This window comes from Microcaecilia unicolor, chromosome 10, assembly GCF_901765095.1.
Source record: "Microcaecilia unicolor chromosome 10, aMicUni1.1, whole genome shotgun sequence".
NCBI lineage: Eukaryota > Metazoa > Chordata > Amphibia > Gymnophiona > Siphonopidae > Microcaecilia > Microcaecilia unicolor.
In genome coordinates, this window is record NC_044040.1 from 208,620,505 (window position 1) to 208,643,944 (window position 23,440).

The following is a 23,440-nucleotide window of genomic DNA, read 5'->3' on the forward strand; positions in this document are numbered from 1 at the left end:
TATTATTGAAACGAAAGATGGACGTCCATCATGTTTCGATAATACGGGTTTCCCCGCCCCTCCATCGGGATGTTTTGCGAGGACGTCCTCAACAAAACTTGGGCGTCCCTTTCAATGATGCCCCTCCACGTAAACCACTTTATATGTAGTTGCAGAAACCACAGGAAGGCAGTATATCAAGTACCTTTCCTTTCCCTAAAGTCAATATATTGTTAGCCAATGAAAATCTTGATAGATGAGAGGCATCGTTATTGAAGCACCCAATCCCACTAATCAATCTAATAGCTGTATTTTGCATCTACTGTTGGCATTTTAACTGCTTCACTGAAACACAAGAATAAAGTGAATTAGAGTAATCCAATTGTGGCAGAAAGTCAGCCTGAGCAGCAGATCTAAAATCATCTTTCATTAATGAAGATCTTATTGCCTGAAGCTATCGAAGCTTATAAAAACGTCTACTGAGAGTATTAATTTGTTTCTCAAAAGACAAAGTCGAATCCAGAATTACACCTAACACTCTAGAATGGTCCTCAATATTTAACACCTCCCCTGAAAATAATGTAATAATTGTATTTGGAAGTTTGACTATCCAGCTTATAATCGAAAGAGAAAAACGCCTATATTGCGACCCAAATCAGGAGATGGGCGTCTTTCTCCCGTGGGCGCCCAAATCGGTATAATCGAAAGCCGATTTTGGGCGTTTCCAACTGCAATCCGTTGCGGAAATGGGTAAAGTTGATGGGGGTGTGTTGGAGGCGTGGTGAAGGCGGAACTGGGGCGTGGTTATCGGCTGAGGAAAAATGGGTGTCTTTAGCTGATAATCGAAAAAAAAAGGTGTTTTTACCGCGATTTTGGGTCACATTTTTTGGACCCTTTTTTTTCATGAACAGGTCCCAAAAAAGTGCCCCAACTGACCAGATAACCACTGGAGGGAATTGGGGATGACCTCCCCGGACTCCCCCAGTGGTCACTAACCCCCTCCCACCAAAAAAAACCTACTTTACAAACATTTTTCCAGCTTCTATGCCAGCCTCAAATGCCCTACCCACCTCCATGACAGCAGAATGTGTTCTATCCTGTGACAGCCTTTCCCTGGTTCTGATGTGGCTCTCGGGTGGTGTGACACCTTTTCTGTTAAGGGCACTGCAGAGTCACATCAGCAATGCATTGTGGTGGGTGTAGGGTATTGGGCTCCGTGATTCCACTAGCTTGTGGCAAATGCTCACGATGTTGGTAGTTGGTAGGCTCTACTCCCATGGTGCTTTTCCCCCTGCTTACTGGGTCAGAGTGTGCCCTGTTTTGTTTCTGGTAGTCCATGAGGTAGTGGCCATTTTTGTAAGCCAGTTTTAGATCTCTTTCACGTGTTAGCCACGCTACAGAACTTAGTTCTTACCTTGAATGTGGCTGAAAGAGGGCATTGTACAGCATTCTGCCAGCTCTGACTTACTGCTCATCTCAGTACCAGGGAGACTCGTTGCTAGTGGGGCACAACCTCTAATTTGCAGTTAACTGTGAGTAAGCGTGCTTATTCCAATAAAGGACATTTTTGGTGTCAACTGGTGTGCCAATGCTATATAGCAGCAACAAGTCCTAGAGGCCTGCGTGTATGCAGGTCCCTGGAGCACTTTTAGTGTGTACCGCAGTGCACTTCAGCCAGGCAGACCCAGGCCCATCCCCCCCTACCTGTAACACTTGTGCTGGTAAATGGGAGGTCTGCAAAACCCACTGTACCCACATGTAGGTGCCCCCTTCACCCCTAAGAGCTATGGTAGTGTTGTACATTTGTGGGTAGTGGGTTTTAGGGGAGGGGGGTTGGGGGCTCAGCACCCGTGGTAAGGGAGCTATGCATGTGGAAGCGTTGTCTGAAGTTCACCGCACTGACCTTTAGGGTGCCCAGTTGGTGTCCTGGCATGTCAGGGGGGCGAGTGTACTACGAATCGTGGCCCCTCCCATGACCAAATGGCTTGGATTAGGATGTTTTTGAGCTGGGCATTTTTAGTTTCCATTATCGCTAAAAAAAACCAACGCCCAGCTGAAAAATGTCCATTTTTTCGAAAATTTGGTCTGTCCCGCCTCTTCACGTACTCGTTTTTGGATATAGACGCCCATGGAGATAGGCATTGGCATTCAATTATGCCCCTCCACATCTCCAAACCAAAGTACTTTCGTCTTCTGTTTATTTAATTTCAAGATATGACTTGTAGCCCAATTATCTATCAAAGGGATATAATATTTGATAGAATCTAAAGTACTATCCCAACTAGGTAAAGCCGTGCTCAAAAGAAATATATCATCTGTATAAGATAGTACAGGGTTTTGTATATTTGTCTCCCGAAGTGCGGTCGTCAATTAAGTGGGTGAAACAGACTGATTCATGCGTAGAATCTCGCATTCAGAAGGATTAAGACATACATGAATACGAATACCATTCGTCTGTAACTGAACAGCCTAGAAACATTTACTCACTATCGAGACAGCCTCATCTATATTTGAAGTGGAAGTGCTGCTTGGATGTCATCAGTGTACATTTTGAAGGTATGGCCTTCATTGTTCAAGAAAACTTGCTCAAGGTTGCAAGAAAAAATTAAACAGTGGTGATGACAGATCTGATCTGTGTGGGACACCAGAAGTAAGTATCCACCAGGACGATTCCTGGACATTGAAAATCGCCTTTTTTTTCATCGCTCTTAGTAGATATGAGTGAACCAGCCAGTTCCCAGTTTTGATGGGGCATTTGTTTGCAATCCCAGAAGTGGGCAGCCTTTCTGTAGGGCTGTAGAAGAACACAGCAGTGTCCTGGATACACTGGTGGCAGGCATTGTGTAGGCTGGTAAGTGAACACAGCAGTATCCCGGTCACTGTACAATGGATCTGTAGGTGAAGCATCAGTTTCCTAATCACTGTTCTGTGGGCTGCTGTCCTTTAGGCTGGTTGGTGAGCTATGCTTACTCTAGCATACTTCCTGTAAGCATCCAATACCTCCCACTGTAGGAGACGGGACACTTGGCAAAATGGACCTTTGGCAGTTTTTATTTTTTTTATTTTTTTTGTTACATTTGTACCCCGCACTTTCCCACTCATGGCAGGCTCAATGCGGCTTACATGGGGCAATGGAGGGTTAAGTGACTTCCCCAGAGTCACAAGGAGCTGCCTGTGCCTGAAGTGGGAATCCAACTCAGTTCCCCAGGACCAAAGTCCACCACCCTAACCACTAGGCCACTCCTCCGCTGTTGCGACTATTTGAGATTCTACATGGAATGTTGCTATTCCACTAGCAACATTCCATGTAGAAGTCGGCCCTTGCAGATCACCAATGTGGCCGCGCAGGCTTCTGCGAGTCTGACGTCCTGCACGTATGTGCAGGACGTCAGACTCACAGAAACAGAAGTCTGCGCAGCCTTCTACATGGAATGTTGCTAGTGGAATAGCAACATTCCATGTAGAATCTCCAATAGTAGCAACATTCCATGTAGAATCTCCAATGGTATCTATTTTATTTTTGTTACATTTGTACCCTGCACTTTCCCACTCATGGCAGGCTCAATGCGGCTTACACGGGGCAATGGAGGGTTAAGTGACTTGCCCAGAGTCACAAGGAGCTGCCTGTGCCTAAAATGGTGGGAATCGAACTCAGTTCCTCAGTTCCCCAGGACCAAAGTCCACCACCCTAACCACTAGGCCACTCCTCCACTCCGCCACTCAGTTCCAGTTAGATCTACATGAATCAGATAGTTTCCAGTTATTACAGTAGATGCTTCTACAGATATCTAGCTAAACCAGTTATGGCTGGATTTCTGACTATTTTGCTGGAATTTATGAAGGGTTTTTACGGTGGTGTTCCTGTGTGACTCATGCTGATCTCTTTAAGGAGTCTTTACCTTTAACTCACGCACTTCAGATTATCGTCCTGTCCTGTATGATGAAAAACATGCTGATGCAGCAGCTGGGGCTTGTGGTGAATACACCTGACATCTCCGATGCACAGATTCTCCTTGCACAGGAAGAGGAAGAAGAGGACGATGGGGACAAGGGCAAGGACACAGGGCAGGAAAAGGTGCAGCTCCCTTGTCTAGGGAAAGACCGGCTTCATGCCATGCTCGAGGCAGATCTGCTCCTTCAGTGACAATGCTAGGATTCCTGGATCAGGTCTTCTGCACCCTGGGTTGGCCAGGGGTGGGGAAACTGCGATGATAGTGCTTGCAGCTCCGGGGGGGGGGGGGGGGGGGAGGGATAGGACTCGGAGCCCATGATACATGGTTCTGGAAGAAGCCCTAGTGTAAGGCTGCAGTTACCAGGCTAGGAACAGTGTGTGTGTTGGGGGGGGGGGGGGGGGGGGGAATCTATGCAGGGTTGAGAATGAAGGTCCACAGTGCCAGAATTCCAGCACTGGTTCTGATGGAGCTGAAAGGAAAAGCAAAAGGAACACATGCTACCCTCTGTACTATGGAAGCTAAGCCCCTTCCTTCTCTCTGAGGTGGCCACTACAGAATGACACGGGGACAAAGTTTGTCCCTTTCTCCGCCCCGCCCCTATGGGTTCTGTCTCCGTCCCTGCCCCATCCCCGCAGGCCCCGTCTCCATCCCTGCCCCGTCCCCGCAGGTTCTGTCCCCGTGGGCTCTGTCCTCATCTGCAGAAGCCTTGAACACTTATGATTTTATATTTAAATCTTTTTATTGAAGTATAAAAAAGGAACAATATGCTGCAGTGGCGTTCCTAGGGTGGCTGACACCCGGGGCAGATCGCCGATGCGCCCCCCCCCCGGGTGCAGCGCGACCCCCCCCCAGTGAAATGACGGACACCCCCCCACCGGGTGCATCTTTGCCTGCTGGGGGGGGGGGGGGGGGGGGTGCCGCGCATCTGTCGGCAACGCTCGTTCCCTGCTCCCTCTGCCCCGGAACGGGTTACTTCCTGTTCCGGGGCAGAGGGAGCAGGGAACCAGCATTGCCGACAGACGCGCGGCACCCCCCCCAGCGGCGAAATGACGGACACCTCCCCCCCGGCGAAACGACACCCCCCCCCGGGTGCATCTTTACCTGCTGGGGGGTGCCGCGCGCCTGTCGGCTTCGCTCATTCCCTGCTCCCTCTGCCCCGGAACAGGAAGTAACCCGTTCTGGGGCAGAGGGAGCAGGGAATGAGTGTTGCCGACAGACGCGCGGCACCCCCCCCCCCCCCAGCGGCGTGCACCCGGGGCGGACCGCCCCCACCGCCTCCCCTTGGTACGCCACTGATATGCTGTGCAACTGTTGTGTATAAATTACAAAGAGAAAACAATAATAACAATGAGCAGCTATAATAACCCCCCTTCCCACCACCACCCCCTACCCTTCCAACTAGAAAATGACACGGGGACAAAGTTTGTCCCCGTCCCTGTGGGCTCTGTCCCCATTCCTGCCCCATCCCCGTGGGATCTGTCCCCGCCCCGTCCCTGCGTGCTCTGCCCCCTCCCCGTGGTTACTGCGGTTCCCCATCCCCGTGTCATTCTCTAGCGGCCACCTCTACAGGGTCAACAGACAATATCTCCAGAAGATTTGCTTTATTTTCCAGGTTACTTGAAAGTGAAATCATTCTTGTGAGTCCATTTTTCATGCCTTACAACTGTCCTGGTGTTTGTGAGTGGGTGGGTTCCCCGTACTAATTACGATTCTGGCTCTAGTACAGTCTACTGCCTAAAATTGTTCTGCAGCACATCCTCCCTCAGAAGAACTTAACAAATGAGCTGTAAAAAAAAAGCTGGGGTATCTCTTTTATTTTTCAAAATGGTGACTATGGCATTTCCTGTTGGTGAGTTCCTCGCTCTCTCTTTCTCTCTCTCTCTCTTTCTCTCTCTCTCTCTCTTTCTCTCTCTCTTTCTCTCTCTCTTTAGAGCTGGATGCCTCTTAACGTGGTCTCACACCCTCGAAGCCTTCACAAAGCAGCAGAAATCGGCCACTACATGGAGCTGAGCATCGAGCAGGTTCAGAAGGTAAACCAGCAGTTATGGGGGGGGGGGGGGGGGGCTTGGAGAGGGTGATGGAATATGTTCAAGCGGAATGCTTGGTCCAGAAAAAGACAAATCATATTTTCAAAAGCAGAATATGTCTTATGAATTATTCAGTGTCAGGAGTCAAATGAAATCATGTTATAACCCAAATATATTCTCAATTTCCCTACTTCACAAAGAGAAGGTTGTAAATATCCCATCTGATTAATCTTATTATATGAGTCAGCTGTGTGGGTGCTTCTAAAGTTCTCTTATGGGGGGGGTGGGTCATGATATATTTACATATTCCCTTTTTTTCCCCTAGCACATTGCTAACCCCATTTTGTGTTGCAATCAAATTTGATTTTCATAGCAGCCATCCAGCACAGCCCATCTCTTTCTCTCCGTTTCCCTTACCAACCCCAGTAGCCAGAAGGATCCCTGTGGCTCCCTGGCAGTGGCGTACCAAGGGGGGGGTCTGTGGGGGCGGTCCGCCCCGGGTGCACGCCGCTGGGGGGGGTGCCGCGCGCCTGTCGGCTCTTCGTTTTCATGCTCCCTCTGCCCCAGAACAGGTTACTTCCTGTTCCGGGGGCAGAGGGAGCATGGAAACGAAGAGCCGACAGGCGCGCGGCACCCCCCCCCCCTTCCAGCGGCGTGCACCTAGGAGGGGTTCTTTCACCAGGGGGTCGCGCTGCACCCGGGGGGTTATTTCACCAGGGGGGGGTCGCTGCACCCTGGGGGGGGCGGGGCGCATCGGCGATCCGCCCTGGGTGTCAGCGCCCCTAGAAACGCCACTGCTCCCTGGTCCCAACTCCTGGCAGTACTTGGCCCACATGCCCATTAGGAGGGGAGTGGTCTAGTGGTTAGAGCACTGGTCTTGACATCCACAGGTAGAACCTAGTTCAAATCCCACTGTTGTTACTTGTGATCTTGGGCAAGTCACTTAACCTTTATTACCTCAGGTACACACTAGATTGTGAGCCCTCCAGGGACAAGGAAATACCCAGTCCACCTGAATGTAACTCACCTTGAGCTACCACTGAAAAAAAAGATATGAGCCAAATCTAAATAAATACATTAGGGCAATCTGTAAAGAACACTTGTTCTCACATGCACAATGCTGAGCAGATACCTGCCAGAATTTTGCTTTTGTAAAGCATTAACAGCTACAGAGTGCCTTGCTTTGAACGCTGTTGATATTCTCAGGAGCTTAAATAATGTCCCCCCCCCCCCCCCCCCCCCCCACATCAAAACCACTATTTTTCTTGGATTTTGTGCCCACAGCGGTGATGGCTGTCCTCTGCTCTCTCAAGTCAGGCTGCTTCTGGTTTGGCAGAAAGTCAGAATTATCCAAGCCATAGGCATGCCTTTACCAAAAAACATTAAGGACATTTTACCACCATTCCTTCCCAAACCGGACAAATTCCAGCAAAGCCTTGTGGGCTGAAGGATCACCCTTATAAGTTGTAATGCATTCTTCCATTTGACCAGCAGAGGGAAACCTTTCACAGCACTTGATTCCATCTCCCTCAGCTTGTCCCCAGTCGAGCCTGGGCAAGACCTGCCACCTTCCAGCTGGGCTTCGTCTATTCAGGACACAGACTGTCTTCTGAAAGAGTAGGATAGTAAAACATTAGCAAGGCATAATTAGCATTCAGTTTGTTTTAAGAACTGTACGGTGATCTCTGGTTTCAAATAAGCCTTGCTTATATACAGTTTTTGCCAGACTGGTTTTTCTCTAATTCTTCCAGGGTTGGAGCCTGTGGCAGGAAATATTTTCCTTAGCTGGCATCTAAAGGACAGGGAAACACATCTGCAATCAGCTTTCTGTTTCTGGCTTGGTCTCTATAAGAAAAAGTGTTTCTGAAGCAGGGCTTTTTTTGAGGGGGTACTTGGGGGTACTGAGTACCGGCACCTTTTCCATTGTCTGCTAAAATTGACCCATGGTCCCCAAGTTTTAATGAAAGAGCTCAGGCTGTACACACCAATTCTGCCTTGTCATAGATTCTGTGACTGGTTGCAGGGGGCCTGGCTATTGTGGGGTGGGTCCCTCAGTGATCATCCCACCTCTGAAGGGTGGCCTGGCATTTGAGTACCGGCACCTTATTTGCTAGAAAAAATGCACTGTTCTGAAGGCAGGGCCAGAGAGTACATGAGAGTCCATGGCTGAAACTAAGGAGTGTGATTGGCCAGTGCTAAGTACCCTGCTGGCTCAGTGATATCACCCCGCTTCATCCCAAGACATATACCTGCATTTTAGAAAGCAGAGTTTTTGCAGGGGTCATGTCCTGCTTTCTGGGTTCTGTGATGACTTAATCTTCCCTTCAGTGCTATTTAAACAATATCTGAAGGAAGATGCAACCTGGTGTGACATGGGGCTGAATGTAAGTGCACTTGACAGTTGACAGGACCTTAAACATCTTGTACTTTGCACAAAGTATGTTAATTTTACTACAGACCCATTTGTTCCTACAATTGTGTGTTAGTAGTGGGTGACCTGAGCTATCCAACAGTAACTTATAGAGGGCTGTCTCATGTCCACTAGGTCTAAAGTGCAAATTTGGAGTCACAGGGGCTGTGAGAAAGGCAGGGATGAGGTATTATGCATTGGGAGCTGAATACTCAAGGGTTGATAGTCAAAAGGATTTAACCAGGCAAGAGAGGCTCCTGCCCAGTTAAACCCCACTGAGCTGGCCGGCCACTGGTATTCAGTGACACTTGACCAGGTAGGTTAGGGGTGGTCTAGGAGCGCAATTAGGATGGAGTGTCAATGTTTGCTTGAGAACGCCACCCAGCTTTTACTTTCTGTACCTGAATGGGGTCAAGGGAAAGAATAACTCACACGAATTACTAGAAAATGGCAAAAGCTTTTGGGAGCGGAGTCACGGCATTCGCTTAACCTCAGCAAAATAACACCCGACTGGCTCAGCTTGCTAAGCACTTTCACCCTTTCATTAGAAAACCATTAAATTGTAGGTTAAAAGGTCAACAGTTTTACATCATCCTATATAATAAAATGCACCTCCAACATTCTGAAGCTGACTGCATGGCTGAGGCATTCCTGCTCTCTGTATCCATCTCCTGAATTGACATCTCGTACTTCCGGGTTCATCACAAGCAGAAGTGACCAACCACATGAGGTTTCTAGGCTTCAGAATGTTGGAGGTGCATTCTATTAAATAGGATTGGTCATTTCCTTGAAGAACAGCCAGAGCTCAGCGTCCTGCACAGTAATGCTCAGACACCAGAGAGAGAGAGGGGGGGCCTGACACCAGAGAGAGGGAGAGAGGGAGGGAGAGAGAGGGGGGCCTGACACCAGAGAGGGGGGGGGGGGAGGTATCTCTGTCACACACACACTCTCTCTCACAGTCAATGTCTTTCTCTCTTTCACTCTCACACACTGTCTCTCACACACTCTATGTCTCACACAGTCACTCACACACTCTCTTGGTCTCATACACTCAGTCTCACAGAGAGTCTGTGTCTCACACACACTCTCTCTCTCTCTCTCTCTCTCGCACACACTGTATCTGTGTGAAACACACTCTCTCTCTCTCTCACACTGTGTCTCATGTACGCACTTGCACGTACTCTCATTCTCACACACACACTCGCACCCAGACTCTCTCTCTCTCTCACAAACATACTCGCACATTCACTCTCTCTCTCACACTTACAGTCACTCTCACATACACTCTCTCAAACATACACACTCCGAGGAAAACCTTGCTAGCGCCCGTTTCATTTGTGTCAGAAACGGGCCTTTTTTACTAGTAGATCATAAGACACAAGCTATGGATAATATTCTGCTATCATCAGCAGGTCATCGGAGAATCAGGGCAAAGTTCAACAACAACTTCATCAATTCCATTAAAGTCTCTACCTACCTACATACCTACCCTAGCTGAGATAAAATGTAACCATCTCTCTACTCATGTGCACCTTTCTTTAAATTAGTCTCCTTATTTTTAACTCCTCTTACTCTTTTGTACCTATCTATGTGTTCCATCTTTGCTTATAACCCACTCTGTCAATTAAAATATTCTATTACATAATGTGTTGACATTGCAAGTAGTAACTATGCCATACTTTGTATTGTTATTTGAATATTTTTACTTCTATAATGTCTATTGCTCATGTTTGATTTATTCTTACTGTACACTGCCTTGAATGAATACATGAGAACGAGGAACTCTGCTTGGAGCTGGCCCATATTAATTTCTGGTGGCCAGGGGTCCGGGGGGTATGTAAGCTAAGGGTGTATATCATTCCCAGTTCCATGTTCTTTCCCTTATTTACAAGATAGGTTAGACATGCTGAACACCTTCTGGCTTCTGGACAGGTCATTCATTAATAAACAGGATTAGACTTGTCCATTCAGCAAGAAAAGCATTGGTTCACTTTTTCATTTTATTTTCCATTCTACCACTTAACACTTAATACTCTCTTCTGGACCAGGAGGATATTCTCAATATCATCACCAATTTAGCTGGTTAGCAGTGATACCAGTCCACTAACATTACCTTTTGCACCAAGTTACCTGGGCATTGGTTTGAATATTGGCTGGTGCCCAGTTAACTTCCGGATCAATGGACATACTCAAGATATTGAATGCCAGGAGATATACATGCCCATCATTGAATATCCGAGGTTAGGTCAGCTGCTGGAAGAGCTGCTTACCACCTCAGGCGGAATATTGCCCCATAAGTTTTTTTTCTTGTTGTCCTTCCAGTAACCGCTTCATGTGTTAGAGGTGGCAATTCAATATATTTTTAATGTTAAAGGGAATAATAAATCTATTTCATCATACTCGAATCCCCCAAGAAAAAGCTCTGTTACATGTTGGTAGTGTCATTGGATGCCATGTGCTCTGCAGTGCTGTCTTGGGCTGTGATTACAGGAGCCCTTAGTTGTTAATGTGTGTGAGAAATCGAAGGTCTTGAGATGGAGGAAAAGCAAAGGAATTTTAGTGACATGAGGGTAGTTTCTATTTGTACTGATTGTTTAATAAATATTTAAATATAAAGCATCATATAGGATGGACTCTCTCCACTTAACCCTTGAAGAATAAAGACTTGTGTCTGGGTTCTTTGGTTAATTTTTTCCTTTAAATATTAGGAAGGCTGTCCATTGAATACAGCCAACACCTACAGAAGGTGGTCTCTCCGCAGGAGAAACGAAAGTCAACACCAACAAACAGTGGATCCAAAAAGAGTCCTCTCACAAATGGTGTTTTCCTAAACAAGGTCTTTTATTTTGAATCAATAAAAACGATCCGAACAAATGACCAATAGTTATTTGTCTGCTTCCTGAGAAATCACATACAATGTGTCTCTGTCGAACCAGGTTCAACAGAGAAGGTTCGTGCGGAGATACATTGTATGCGATTTCTCAGGAAGCAGGCAAATAACTATTGGTCATTTGTTCTGCCAGATTATTTTTGTATTGAAAATCAATAGACCCCTGACGCAGGCCTCTACGGCCGAAACACGAATCGTGTCGGATTGTTTTTATTGATTCAAAATAAAAGACCTTGTTTAGGAAAACACCATTTGTGAGAGGACTTTTTTTTGGATCCACTGTTTGTTGGCATTGAATACAGCCAACAGAAAAGTTTGGTTTGTAATGTGCTAAGCTATTTATTTTAGAAATGAATTTCAAAAAAGGTTGTGTAGTTGCCACCCTCAAGGACTGATCGATGCAGTATTATTTGAATGGAGGAATAAGTGATGACCTTGTGTTCAGTCCTTTCCTGCTGAGATGTTGGGTGATAAGTGTTGCTTCCTGATGTGTTTAGGCAGAACTGAGCAAAGTGCGGCTGCCCGGAGATGGACAGATTGAAGATGGAGGGATGTTGCACAGGGAACCTCCCACGCTTACAGACTCTCGTGTCCAGCTCATAGATACCAGCTTCTCCTCTGCCAGCTCCTCTGAAATCTCTTCCGTAGACTCTGAACTTGAGGTATGTGCTGCTCGCTTTCTGTTATTTCACTGTGGCAGGAACTCTTTCGGTGATACTATGGCCCAGGTGTACTATTGGGTTTCTATCTTTGTGTGTCTATGGGAAAAAAAGCTTAGCTAAGTACAATTGGAAAAGGTGCAGCGAAGGGCGACTAAAATGATAGCGGGGATGGGACGACTTCCCTATGAAGAAAGACTAAGGAGGCTAGGGTTTTTCAGCTTGGAGAAGAGACGCTGAGGGGAGACATGAGTGGAGTGGAGTGGAACAGGTGGATGTGAAGCGTCTGTTCACTCTTTCCAAAAATACTAGGAATAGGGGGCATGCGATGAAACTACAGTGTAGTAAATTTAAAACAAATTGGAGGAAATTTTTCTTCACCCAATGCGTAATTAAACTCTGGAATTTGTTGCTGGAGTACGTGGTGAAGGCAGTTAGCTTAGCGGAGTTTAAAAAAGGTTTGGCCGACTTCCTAAAGGAAAAGTCCATAGACCGTTATTAAATGGACTTGGGGAAAATCCACTATTTCTGGGATAAGCAGTATAAAATGTTTTGTACATTTTTGGGATCTTGCCGGGTATTTGTGACCTGGATTGGCCACTGTTGGAAACAGGATGCTGGGCTTGATGGACCTTTGGTCTTTCCCAGTATGGCAATAATTATGTACTTATGTACTTTATGTTTATCCCACGCATTTTTGAATTCTGTTACCGTTTTGCGAGTCCACTTTGTGAGTCCCATGCAGAGGCAGACTTGACCATTCGGGCAGCCGGGCAGTGCCCGAGGGCCTAGAGGCTCTAGGGAACACAGAGGCATCTGGCATCCAGGGAAAAAACAAACAAACCTAAAAATGCTTATATTTAGGCTGCAGAAAACAGACTCCAATGTGTGCTTCACGTTCATGTTTTTACCAGGAACATGCACGCAGGAGCTAAGCTTACCACTGAACTTTTCTGCCCATGCATCAAGCACAATCCTCCCACCGAACTCCCTAATTCTCAAAGCTATGATTGCGCCTATATTTGGGTGGTCAGAGGTGATGTTCAGCAGCACCGTCTGGTTTAGTGCTGCTGAATTTCAGGGATTAGGTGACCCAGAGCGATTTAAGGGGCTGGAGCCGTTTCCACCCACTTGAATCACTCTGAATATCGGGCAATCTGTGTTCTTTTATTCCACTGGGGCCAGGAGTGATGGGTTGGGGGAAACCTCTGTACTGTGTCAGTAAGAGCTCATTCTGCCTTTCTGAGAAACCTGTGGCACGTAGAAATATTGATCGTATGTTACAATATCAGACTCGCTTAAGTTCCTGTGATCTGCAGACCACAATCAGCGGGAGGACTGTGTGTTTCTCAAGACATCGGGAGAATTTAATCCGAAATGCATTGAGGCCAATAACAAAGAGAATGTGAGAAAGAGCCAGAGAGATCTTCCTCAGATGTGGTGATGTTAGGGCTGCCGAGAGACTGAGCTGGGCCCAGGGCAGGGCGGCTGCTGCCGGCCCCTTTCCTCAGGACCACTGCTGTCGGGGCCCCCCAGAACCGCTGTTGCCGCCCCCCCCAGACCGCCACATAGCCAGACCACAAAAATGGGGAGGGGAGCCCAAAGTGGGGGGCACATTTTGCCCCACCTCCCTGCCCCCCCCTCACTACAACTCTATATACCTTGACTGGCGGGGGTCCCTAAGCTCTGCCAGCAGAAGCCTTCCTCCAGCGCTCTTCTCTGCCGCATTGCCTGCCCTGCGGCTGCTTTACATAGTATATTCAGATACTTACTTGCACCAGGGGCAATGGAAGGTTAAGTGACTTGCCCAGAGGCACAAGGAGCTGCAGTGGGAATTGAACTCAGTTCCCCAGGATCAAAGTCCACTGCACTAACCACTAGGCTTCTCCTCCACTAGCAACATTCCATGCAGAAGCCTGCCCTTGCAGATCAGCAACGCAGCTGCGCAGGCTTCTGTTTGTCTAATGTCCTGCACATACGTGCAGGACGTCAGACTCACAGAAACAGAAGCCTGTGCGGCCGTATTGCTGATCTGCAAGGGCAGGCTTCTACATGGAATGTTGCTCGTGGAATAGCAACATTCCATGTAGAATCTCAAATAGAGAAAGGGAAAGGGGACTTGATATACCGCCTTTCTGAGGTTTTTGCAACTACATTCAAAGTGGTTTACATATATTCAGGTACTTATTTTGTACCAGGGGCAATGGAGGGTTAAGTGACTTGCCCTGAGTCACAAGGAGCTGCAGTGGGAATTGAACTCAGTTCCCCAGGATCAAAGTCCACTGCACTAACCACTAGGCTACTCCTCAAGAAGAGAGCAAGTGAACTGAGAAGTCTCAAGTTATGGAGAAAAGAGTGATCTCTCAAAAGAATTCTCTTCTGTTTAGCAAATATACCAGTCTTGTGAAAATGTAGGCAGTGTTTTAATTACAAATAGAGACAACCTGAGCTAATGCCCAACAACATTGCTGTGACAGAATTTGGTGCCTGTGTCTCAAGTGGTAAAGCAGCCAGACCATCTTTGCAAATGCCTCAGATTGAAGGCGCTTCCTTTTTTTTGTGCCACTACCAGCTATGGAGTAATGCTCTGAGACACAGCTTTTAACAACTACCTCCTTCCTCAAAAATAGAATACAGTTTTTCGTAGCTCAGTGATGGTCTCTGTCAGCCAGGTAGTTTTGTGATGCAACTCATATGGCAGGCATCAGAGAGCAGGAAGGATCATAAGTCTATAAGGACAGCATCTTTAATGTGAAAATGTCTAGAAAGAGATGCTGGACAAGAAGGGTTTACTGCACAGAAGCAGGCTGCTCGCTGACGTTGAGAACTGCAGAATTAATGACTGGAGCCAGCTTTGCACAGAAACCAAATTTCTCCAGAAAAGGAGCATTCTGCTAACTTCTTCTGTGTTCCTGTGGTTTGTGTGCAGACCTTGTTAGAGGAGAGTTTTGAGATCTGCGATGAACATTTAAAGTGTTAACTCTCATTCTGTGGCTTGCTGCAAAAAAAGTTGCAAAAGCTGCACGGGGGAATTCTAATCACGTTAGAAGGACTCAAGGGGCCTTTTTAACCGAACTGTGTTAAGTGCTAATATGCACTTAATGTGGGAAAAAAAGGCTTACCGCAAATGCATTAAAGTGTTTTGCAGTAATTTGCCTGTCAGCATGTGGTAATAGAGTATTATTTAATTGTTTAACAATTTTTTCAGGAGGGGCGTGTCGTGCACAGGGAGTGGGCGTGGAAGGATTATCCAGCTAGCACATTCCGATTAGTGCATGCTAACTGGATAATGTGGTTTTAACTTGGGAGCACTTACTGCCTCCTAAATAGCAGGTGGTGAGTGCGACCACATTGTTCTTTGTAACATACATAGAGGGGCATAATCAAATGAAAACGTCTATCTCCATGGGCGTTTATCTCCGAGAACGGATCCGTGAAGGGGCGGACCGAACCGTATTTTCGAAAAAAATAGACGTCCATGTTTTATTCGACAATTTGTGAGCTGGGCGTTTTTGTTTTTCAGTGATAATGGAAAATGAAAGCGCCCAGCTCAAAAACAAATAAATCCAAGGCATTTGTTCGTGGGAGGGGCCAGGAGTCGTAGTGCACTGGTCCCCCTTACATGCCAGGACACCAACCGGGCACCCTAGGGGGCACTGTTACAAAAAAAAAAAAAAGGTAAAAGAGCTCCCAGGTGCATAGCACCCTTCCCTTGGGTGTTGAGCCCCCCAAATCCCCCTCAAAACCCACTGCCCACAAGTCTACACCATTACTATAGCCCTAAGGGGTGAAGGGGGGCACCTACATGTGGGTACAGTGGGTTTGGGGGGGGGGGGGGTTGGACGACTAAGCATTAAGCAGCACAATTGTAACAGGTAGGGGGGATGGGCCTGGGTCCACCTGCCTGAAGTCCACTGCACCCCCTAACAACTGCTCCAGGGACCTGCATACTGCTGCCAGGGAGGTGGGTATGACATTTGAGGGTGAAAATAAAAAGTTGTGAAACATCATTTTTTGTGGTGGGAGGGGGTTAGTGACCACTGGGGGAGTCAGGGGAGGTCATCCCCGATTCCCTCCGGTGGTAATCTGGTCATTTAGGGCACTTTTTGGGGCCCTATTCGTGGAAAAACAGGGTCCAGGAAGAGTGCCCTAAATTCTAGCTACAAACGCATACTTTTTTTCCATTATTGGCGAAAGGCACCCATCTCTCCTCGGCCGATAACCACGCCCCAGTTCCACCTTCGCCACGCCTCCGACACGCCCCCCTCAACTTTGTACGCTTCCGCGATGGAGTGCAGATGAAAACGTCCAAAATCGGCTTTCCATTATACCGATTTATTCGTTTTTGTGAGATAAACGTCTATCTCCCGATTTGGGTGGAAATCTAGGCGTTTTTCTCTTTCAATTATAAGGTGGATAGTAGATGACGGCAGAGAAAGACCTGCACAGTCCATCCAGTCTGCCCAACAAGATAAGCTCATATGTGCTACTTTATGTGTATACCTGACCTTGATTTGTATGTGCCATGTTCAGGGCACAGACCGTAGAAGTCTGCCCAGCACTAGCCCCACCTCCCAACCACTAGCCCCGCCTCCCACCACCGGCTCTGCCACCCAATCTCCGCTAAGCTTCTGAGGATCCATTCCTTCTGAACAGGATAGAGGTCTATAAAATAATGAGTGGAGTTGAACGGGTAGATGTGAAGCGTCTGTTCACGCTTTCCAAAAATACTAGGACTAGGGGGCATGCGATGAAGCTACAATGTAGTAAATTTAAAACGAATCGGAGAAAGTTTTTCTTCACTCAACGTGTAATTAAACTCTGGAATTCGTTGCCAGAGAATGTGGTAAAGGTGGTTAGCTTAGCAGAGTTTAAAAAAGGTTTGGACGACTTCCTAAAGGAAAAGTCCATAGACCATTATTAAATGGACTTGGGGAAAATCCACTATTTCTGGGATAAGCAGTATAAAATGTTTTGTACTTTTTTGGAATCTTGCCGGGTATTTGTGACCTGGATTGGCCACTGTTGGAAACAGGATGCTGGGCTTGATGAGCCTTTGGTCTTTCCCAGTATGGCAATACTTATGTACTTATGTACTTTATGTTTATCCCACGCATTTTTGAATTCTGTTACCATTTTGCGAGTCCGCTTTGTGAGTCCCATGCAGAGGCAGACTTGACCATTCGGGCAGCCGGGCAGTGCCCGAGGGCCTAGAGGCTGTGGGGTATCCAGAGGCTCTGCCTGGATGCCTGCTGCACACTGCAGTCTTCCCCGGTCCTACCTGTAAAGGTGAGTCGCTGGTGAGCTAGTGGCCTTTGCGGGGGGGGGGGGGGGGCATGTTCTTTCCTGCCCGTTGTGCTGCTGCTATTCCCCTTGCCCGGCACCACCGTACTTTAAAAATGGTGGCCGAGACTCCCTGCGGAAGTCTCGCAAGACTGTCGAGACACGCAAGACTATTGTGGGAAGTCTCGGCCACCATTTTGAAAACACGGCAACACCAGCAGGTGGGGAAATAGGGGCAGCGCAGCGGGCAGGAAAGAACTTGCTCCTTCCCCCCTCAGAGACCACTAGACCACCAGGGCCCTTCAGGTAGGACCGGGGCAGCAGTAAGAACCAGTTCTTGACTAAATAAAGAGTAGAAAATCATTGAAGTCAAACTGGTATTCACCGTGTATAAATCAATCGATACACAGGGTTGTGATCACTCCACAGCTGTTGTCTTGAAATATTAAGTCCTTGACTCAAGGAGACATTTGGAGAGAAAATTGCCAACAAGGCTCTCTCATCCATATCATTCCTTCCACGGGGTCCCCAGCTCATGTAGCTGGTTTTGTGGGTACTCTGACAATGTTGGGTTGGTAGATGCGCTGGCACAGATGATGATGTGTTGGTAGGTCTACCATACAGGTGTGGATGGGTTGGTGCATGCATTGGCAGTCATTTGAGGATGATGTTAGGTTGGTGCATGCATTGGCAGTCATTTGAGGATGATGTTGGGTTGATGCATGCATTGGCAGTCATTTGAGGATGATGTTGGGTTGGTGCATGCATTGGCAGTCATTTGAGGATGATGTTGGGTTGATGCATGCATTGGCAGTCATTTGAGGATAATGTTGGGTTGATGCATGCATTGGCAGTCATTTGAGGATGATGTTGGGTTGATGCATGCATTGGCAGTCATTTGAGGATGATGTTGGGTTGATGCATGCATTGGCAGTCATTTGAGGATGATGTTGGGTTGGTGCATGCATTGGCAGTCATTTGAGGATGATGTTGGGTTGATGCATGCATTGGCAGTCATTTGAGGATAATGTTGGGTTGGTGGGCACAGTGGTACAGCCTTACAGATTATATTAGGTTGGTGAATGCGCAATCGTCATCCCTTCCGACCCTCCACATATACCTCCTGTGATCACTATACAACCTTGTGTTTGTTATCAACCGACTGGGCAAACGCCTTTGACGGTACTATGTAAGCCACATTGAGCCTGCAAATAGGTGGGAAAATGTGGGGTACAAATGCAACAAATAAATAAATAAAAATGTTGTTGGGTTGGCAGATACATTGGCAGTCATTTGAGGATGATATATGAAATGAAAGGATTCTTCCCCTATCATTTCAGAATGTATCACTGTTGCCAACCCAATGCTAGCAAGATGCGGAGAGGTGGAGCATTTTCAGGCTGTCACACACCCTGTTACAAATGTACAGTTCTAAAGCCACTCAGTCTCCTCTGGGGTAGGAACAGTGATATTTGGATGATAAGAAAGGAATCTTGTAAACGTCACTTTACACACAAACCTGTTGAGCTCTAAAGCTGATAATGCACGACTGCTGTTAATAAACGGCTTGCGGCCTGCAGTGTGTACATGTGTGAGTTGCTCCCGATGACTTGTGCCCTCAGCTGCCGAGTTCTCCTTTCCTGCTTATGAAACCCCTTCCTGCTTAACTTGGCAGTGATGAATGTGTACTAACCACAGGGGATTGATCTGCACTTGGGTGATGACAAAACTATTTCAACTCTTCTCTTCCCTCTCTTCTTGTTCCACAGCAAACAGTTTTGGAAGCCTTAAACTTAGAACAGGTATGGAAACTTGCTATGTTTTAGGTCTGAGAATGCATGCAAATCTCTTATTTATATTCATTGTGGATATCCTGAAAACCTGAGTGGCCTGAATGTCTTCAGGACCAGGTTTGGGAACCACTGGAATTGTGCTTAAGTGTAGTTAAGCGCTAACTGCAAATCAGGTCAATTAACAACAACCACCAATTATTGGCTGTTAGTGTCAATTCATACCTAATTAGAGGCCTCTTTTACCAAACCGCGCTAGCAATTCCCGTGCAGCAATAACGATGTGGCCTATTCAAAGTGAATGAGCTTTGTCGGCATTGCCGCACCGGGAATCGGTAGAGTGGTTTAGTAAAAGTGTCCCTAAGCAATTAAGTTACAGGCATGACTGGCAGTATTCTACAACCTGCGTGCGCAATTATGAATATTAACAGCAAAAAATGTACGTGCAAGATTACATATTACATTTTAAGGATGATTCTGAATCTAGGACTAAGTTGTTAAAAAGGTAATTATTGGTCCTAATTAGTTCATTATTCAATTAGATTGTGTGCACAAGTTAGGCACAAGCCGAAGTTTACTGGCACAATTTTTGGTAACTTTTATAGAATTAGGGGGTAGATGTCAAAATTATTTCACAGACGTTTTAATCAAAATTTACCTGTATTCAGTTTTGCAAAGTAAGATGTAGGATGCAATGCTCATTAAAGCCATGAGGATATTTGATCCAAAATTTTGGAAAGCCTGAGCACACCCTCCTTGTAAGCAGTCTCAGAATGTTTCCCATTCAGTCCTTCAACCTGTGAGCCATGTAGTGGTAGAAAGCCAGACCAGAACATAATTGGGCGAGTCATATGCAAGCCAGGTCAGGTCACAGGAGTCCAGGTGTTGAAATTGAGGTCTGGAGATTCTTCACATCCAGTGAGTTACATGTGTCTTTCACGTGAAGTAATGTATGTGCATTTGATTCTCGCTGGGTGGGGTGGGGTGGGGTGGGGTGGGGTGCAATGCAGAAAAGTCAATGCAGAGCTTCATAACCCCCACATTTAAAAAAATGTGCTCTCCAGTATAATAAGCAGAAACTCTTGCCAGTTTGGTTATGATGTTTCTATAAGCTGATCAGGAAGGTGCTGTCTGTGAACGTTGACCATTCATTTGATTTCATTGTTTAAGATAAGATATATCTAATTTCACTTGATTTGGACACGTAGATGTTGAATTAAGTCGACAATTGATAAGAAAACAATTTTTTGGTATTCACGTATTCAGAATATCTTTTCACTCACCTTGAAGGCCCTATGATTATGTTCTGAATTTTTCTATAAAGAATTAAGGAGGATTTCATAAATGATGGCCCATAAATATTTTTCAGAGGTGTAGTGACAGATATTTTGGTGGTTTTTGGTTGCCTTTATAACATAGGCTTAAATAGACACCGTTTGGACTTCTCACATAAGTTTCTTCTTATAAAAGTATCCCTTTAGTAGGGATGATTTTAAGGGGGCACCATAAGAAGACTGATTCATGCATGCTATTTGGTTTTTGGCACTAGTAAGTTAAACATATCATTACATATGGTCTTGTATGACTGAAAAGAAGGCTTTGAAGAGCCTCCCGTGAGAGTGGGTTGAGTAACATTAATTTGTATTACAAGAAAATCATTTTGGTTCACAGTGGGACTTTGAAGACTTGGATCACCCTTTGATGGAAGGCAGAGCTGAAATGCCAAGCATCCAGCCAAACGACAGCTCAGTATTCAGTGAGACCTCCATGTCCAATGCTAACGCTGCAGAACTTCCAGCTGACTTTTGGATGCATGAAGAAAACACCTCCTTGGCAGGCCAGATCTCAACAGAAGGTGGTCCCACAAGCACAGTCATTCTGTAGAGGACTGACAATCTTCATTGTGCAGATAAAGTTTGCAGTATCTTACACTCTGGCTACACTTGAGTCGCAGTAGGTATGGTATGATTTCTAAACCAAAGACAACATAAGAAAAAGTCATCAACAAAGGTTTCTCATCTGTTCTGGTGAAAAAAAGGGACTAAGGCTCTATTTGCACAACTTCATAAGCTCTGGTTTCACTACCAGCTAGATTTTGTAGGAATTAGTGGTGTTTTTATAGTCCATGGTTTAATTCTGGAGCCCCACACCAGTGGGTGTTAATGACGCCAGTTATATTAAGATTGCTGCTCGTTATGTCTCCTGTTCTTATCTACCACTCAGATTTGAGACAGGACATTTCATTTTCTTGTTCTCCTGTGTCCAGATAGCTTATTTCATCTTGTGGTCAACTTGTAAGTCTAGAATAACACCAACAGCTTCAGAAACACCAAACTATTTTCTGATATAAAAATAACTGAAAAGCTTACAACCTGACAGTAGCTACAAACTGCCCGGTCCGTTCAGTATGTTCATTTTCTCTTATTGATGCAGTTCTGTAGACCTTCCATGGCCTTTTGCTTTACCTCAGCATCTTCATCACTAAGACTCCTCTGTGCTCGTCCAATGCCTTTCTGTTTTAAATTATATTACCAGCTTTGCCTTCCCTGGCCATCTGTTTTCTTTCATTCACTACTGTGGTAACATGAACAAGGGCAGGCCCGGAGCCTGGATAAAATGGAGCCACACAGTAGGTTAAGATGAACAGAAATAATATTTATTAAAGATGTCACGTAGGCGTTCTGTTTAATTCATACAAAACTAGTCCTTAGATGTATGAATGTCCTCTCGTGGCCTGCTCTTGCAGGGCCACAGTGGGCATAACAACTGTCTCTCAGCAAGGCAGACCACTCCACTTGAGTCTGGCCTGGTCCCCAGAGTTACCTGTACAGTCTTTAGCAAATAACTTAGGCTGGCCTTCATGTGGCTGGGCCAATGATACAAGTCTGCAAGGTCCCAAGTTGAACTTGGCCTGCCTGACTGTTGCGGTTGCAGTTCACAGATATGTGGTGAAGATGTATGTAGTCAGGTGTTGCTGCTTCCCTTTGGGTCTCCCCAACCTAGCTGTGCCCTGAGCATTTATATTTCCTGGGCCATGCCCTTCTGGCTCTGCCCTTCCCATGTCACTTCCCCCCTGGGTGGGCCTGTAAGTTTTAAGGTGCTTTTGAAACTGTGAAGGAGTGTCATTAAGGGAAAGTGTCAGCATCCCACAGACTCCTTCACAACCACCTTGTCTGTGAAGAAATGTTTTCTTAAGTTGTGGTTGAACCTACCCTCTCTCCAGCCTCAAATCATGACCCATGTTCTAGAGTTTCTAAAATGCTTGCCTTTGTTTTTGAATGTCGCTTTTTATTCTGTCTCTCCCCTTCTATAAGGTATATGTACATATTTTAAGTTCTTGAGTCTCAACAAATGTGCATCTACTCTGTTCTTCTCTTTGGGTACAGATATATCATGAATCTGTAGATTGTTCAACAAACTCTTAACTCAAGAGCATTGTCCAGTCCTCCTTTTTGAGTCACCTTTGCTGTTTCCTGTGTGATTGCAAGTCTGCAATGGTTTTTGTTCTTCTGTGCATACGTCTACAGATAGATCATGCCATGTGCTTGAAATATATCTAGGAAGGCTACTTCTTCATTACATCTAAAAGTGTTTGGTTAACTTATTCTGCAATGTCTCTCGGACATTGAAAATAAATGAGGTTCTAGATTGGATATTGGGTTAATGCTCAATACTGGGCAACCTGATTGAAGTCTAATTTGTGTCACAGATGAAATAATATCCTCAGAATGGTATCTCTAGGTATCTCTTATTTCATTGTATTTAATTATAACACCTCTACAGCACAGACTGCCAAAAAGCAGCAGATTTGTGTGAAAATTGGTTAAAGGAGGGTGAGGGTGGGAATGGTAAAGAGGGACAATCTATATGTGGTTCCATGGAAAGCAGTGAAGTGGCCTTGAAAGCCAGCAGACTAGTAAAGGAAAATTACATCTTATTAAACATATCTGCCATATGTTGTATTATTGACCCATATGTTAACATTGAGAAGTGTTGATGCATCAGGTCAGCTAGTGTAGGAGACATTTAGAAGACAGATTAGTAATGTTGCTGAAATATATCCTATAGGAAAAGCACCTCAAACTGCCACATTTTGTACGTGAAGTCCTACTGGTAACTTTAACTCGAAGGAGGGTAGGAGAAGACTTGAATGTTTAAACCATGACAGCGTAGGATGGTGCATGGCTGGAAAAGCTTCCCCAGTCCATTTCTACTGAAAATCGACTGAATTGTTGCTTGTTTAATTTTGATGTTACATTGAGTGCTTTCTGTTGTAATCACATGTAAAAAAAAAGATTGAATGAAATAAATAATAAATGTCAGACATTTTCAGTCGTTCATTTTCTTAAGTACACTTCATTTCGTTTGTTATTTAACTTGTGTAGAGTCTTCTAACCAAAGTGTTGGCAAACATGATCATGAGACAAGTCACACAACGCACAGGTCGAA

The 23,440-nt window shown here is 45.8% G+C and overlaps 1 protein-coding gene across 3 annotated transcripts in view; it reads left to right on the forward strand.

Annotated features, from left to right (window-relative positions):
• The window catches only part of TMEM44 (transmembrane protein 44), a 40,959-nt gene extending 19,922 nt beyond the window's left edge, over window positions 1-21,037 (forward strand). For 2 of the 3 annotated variants that reach the window (XM_030216957.1, XM_030216959.1), the window contains exons 7-11: window positions 3,899-4,054; window positions 5,864-5,962; window positions 11,757-11,921; window positions 18,971-19,003; window positions 20,663-21,037. In XM_030216957.1, the coding sequence (XP_030072817.1) occupies window positions 3,899-4,054; window positions 5,864-5,962; window positions 11,757-11,921; window positions 18,971-19,003; window positions 20,663-20,875 (666 nt within the window). In that variant the 3' untranslated portion in view covers window positions 20,876-21,037. The remainder of the gene's footprint in view (window positions 1-3,898; window positions 4,055-5,863; window positions 5,963-11,756; window positions 11,922-18,970; window positions 19,004-20,662) is intronic. The other variant, XM_030216958.1, reaches the window with a different exon arrangement.
• The last annotated feature ends 2,403 nt before the right edge of the window (window positions 21,038-23,440 follow it).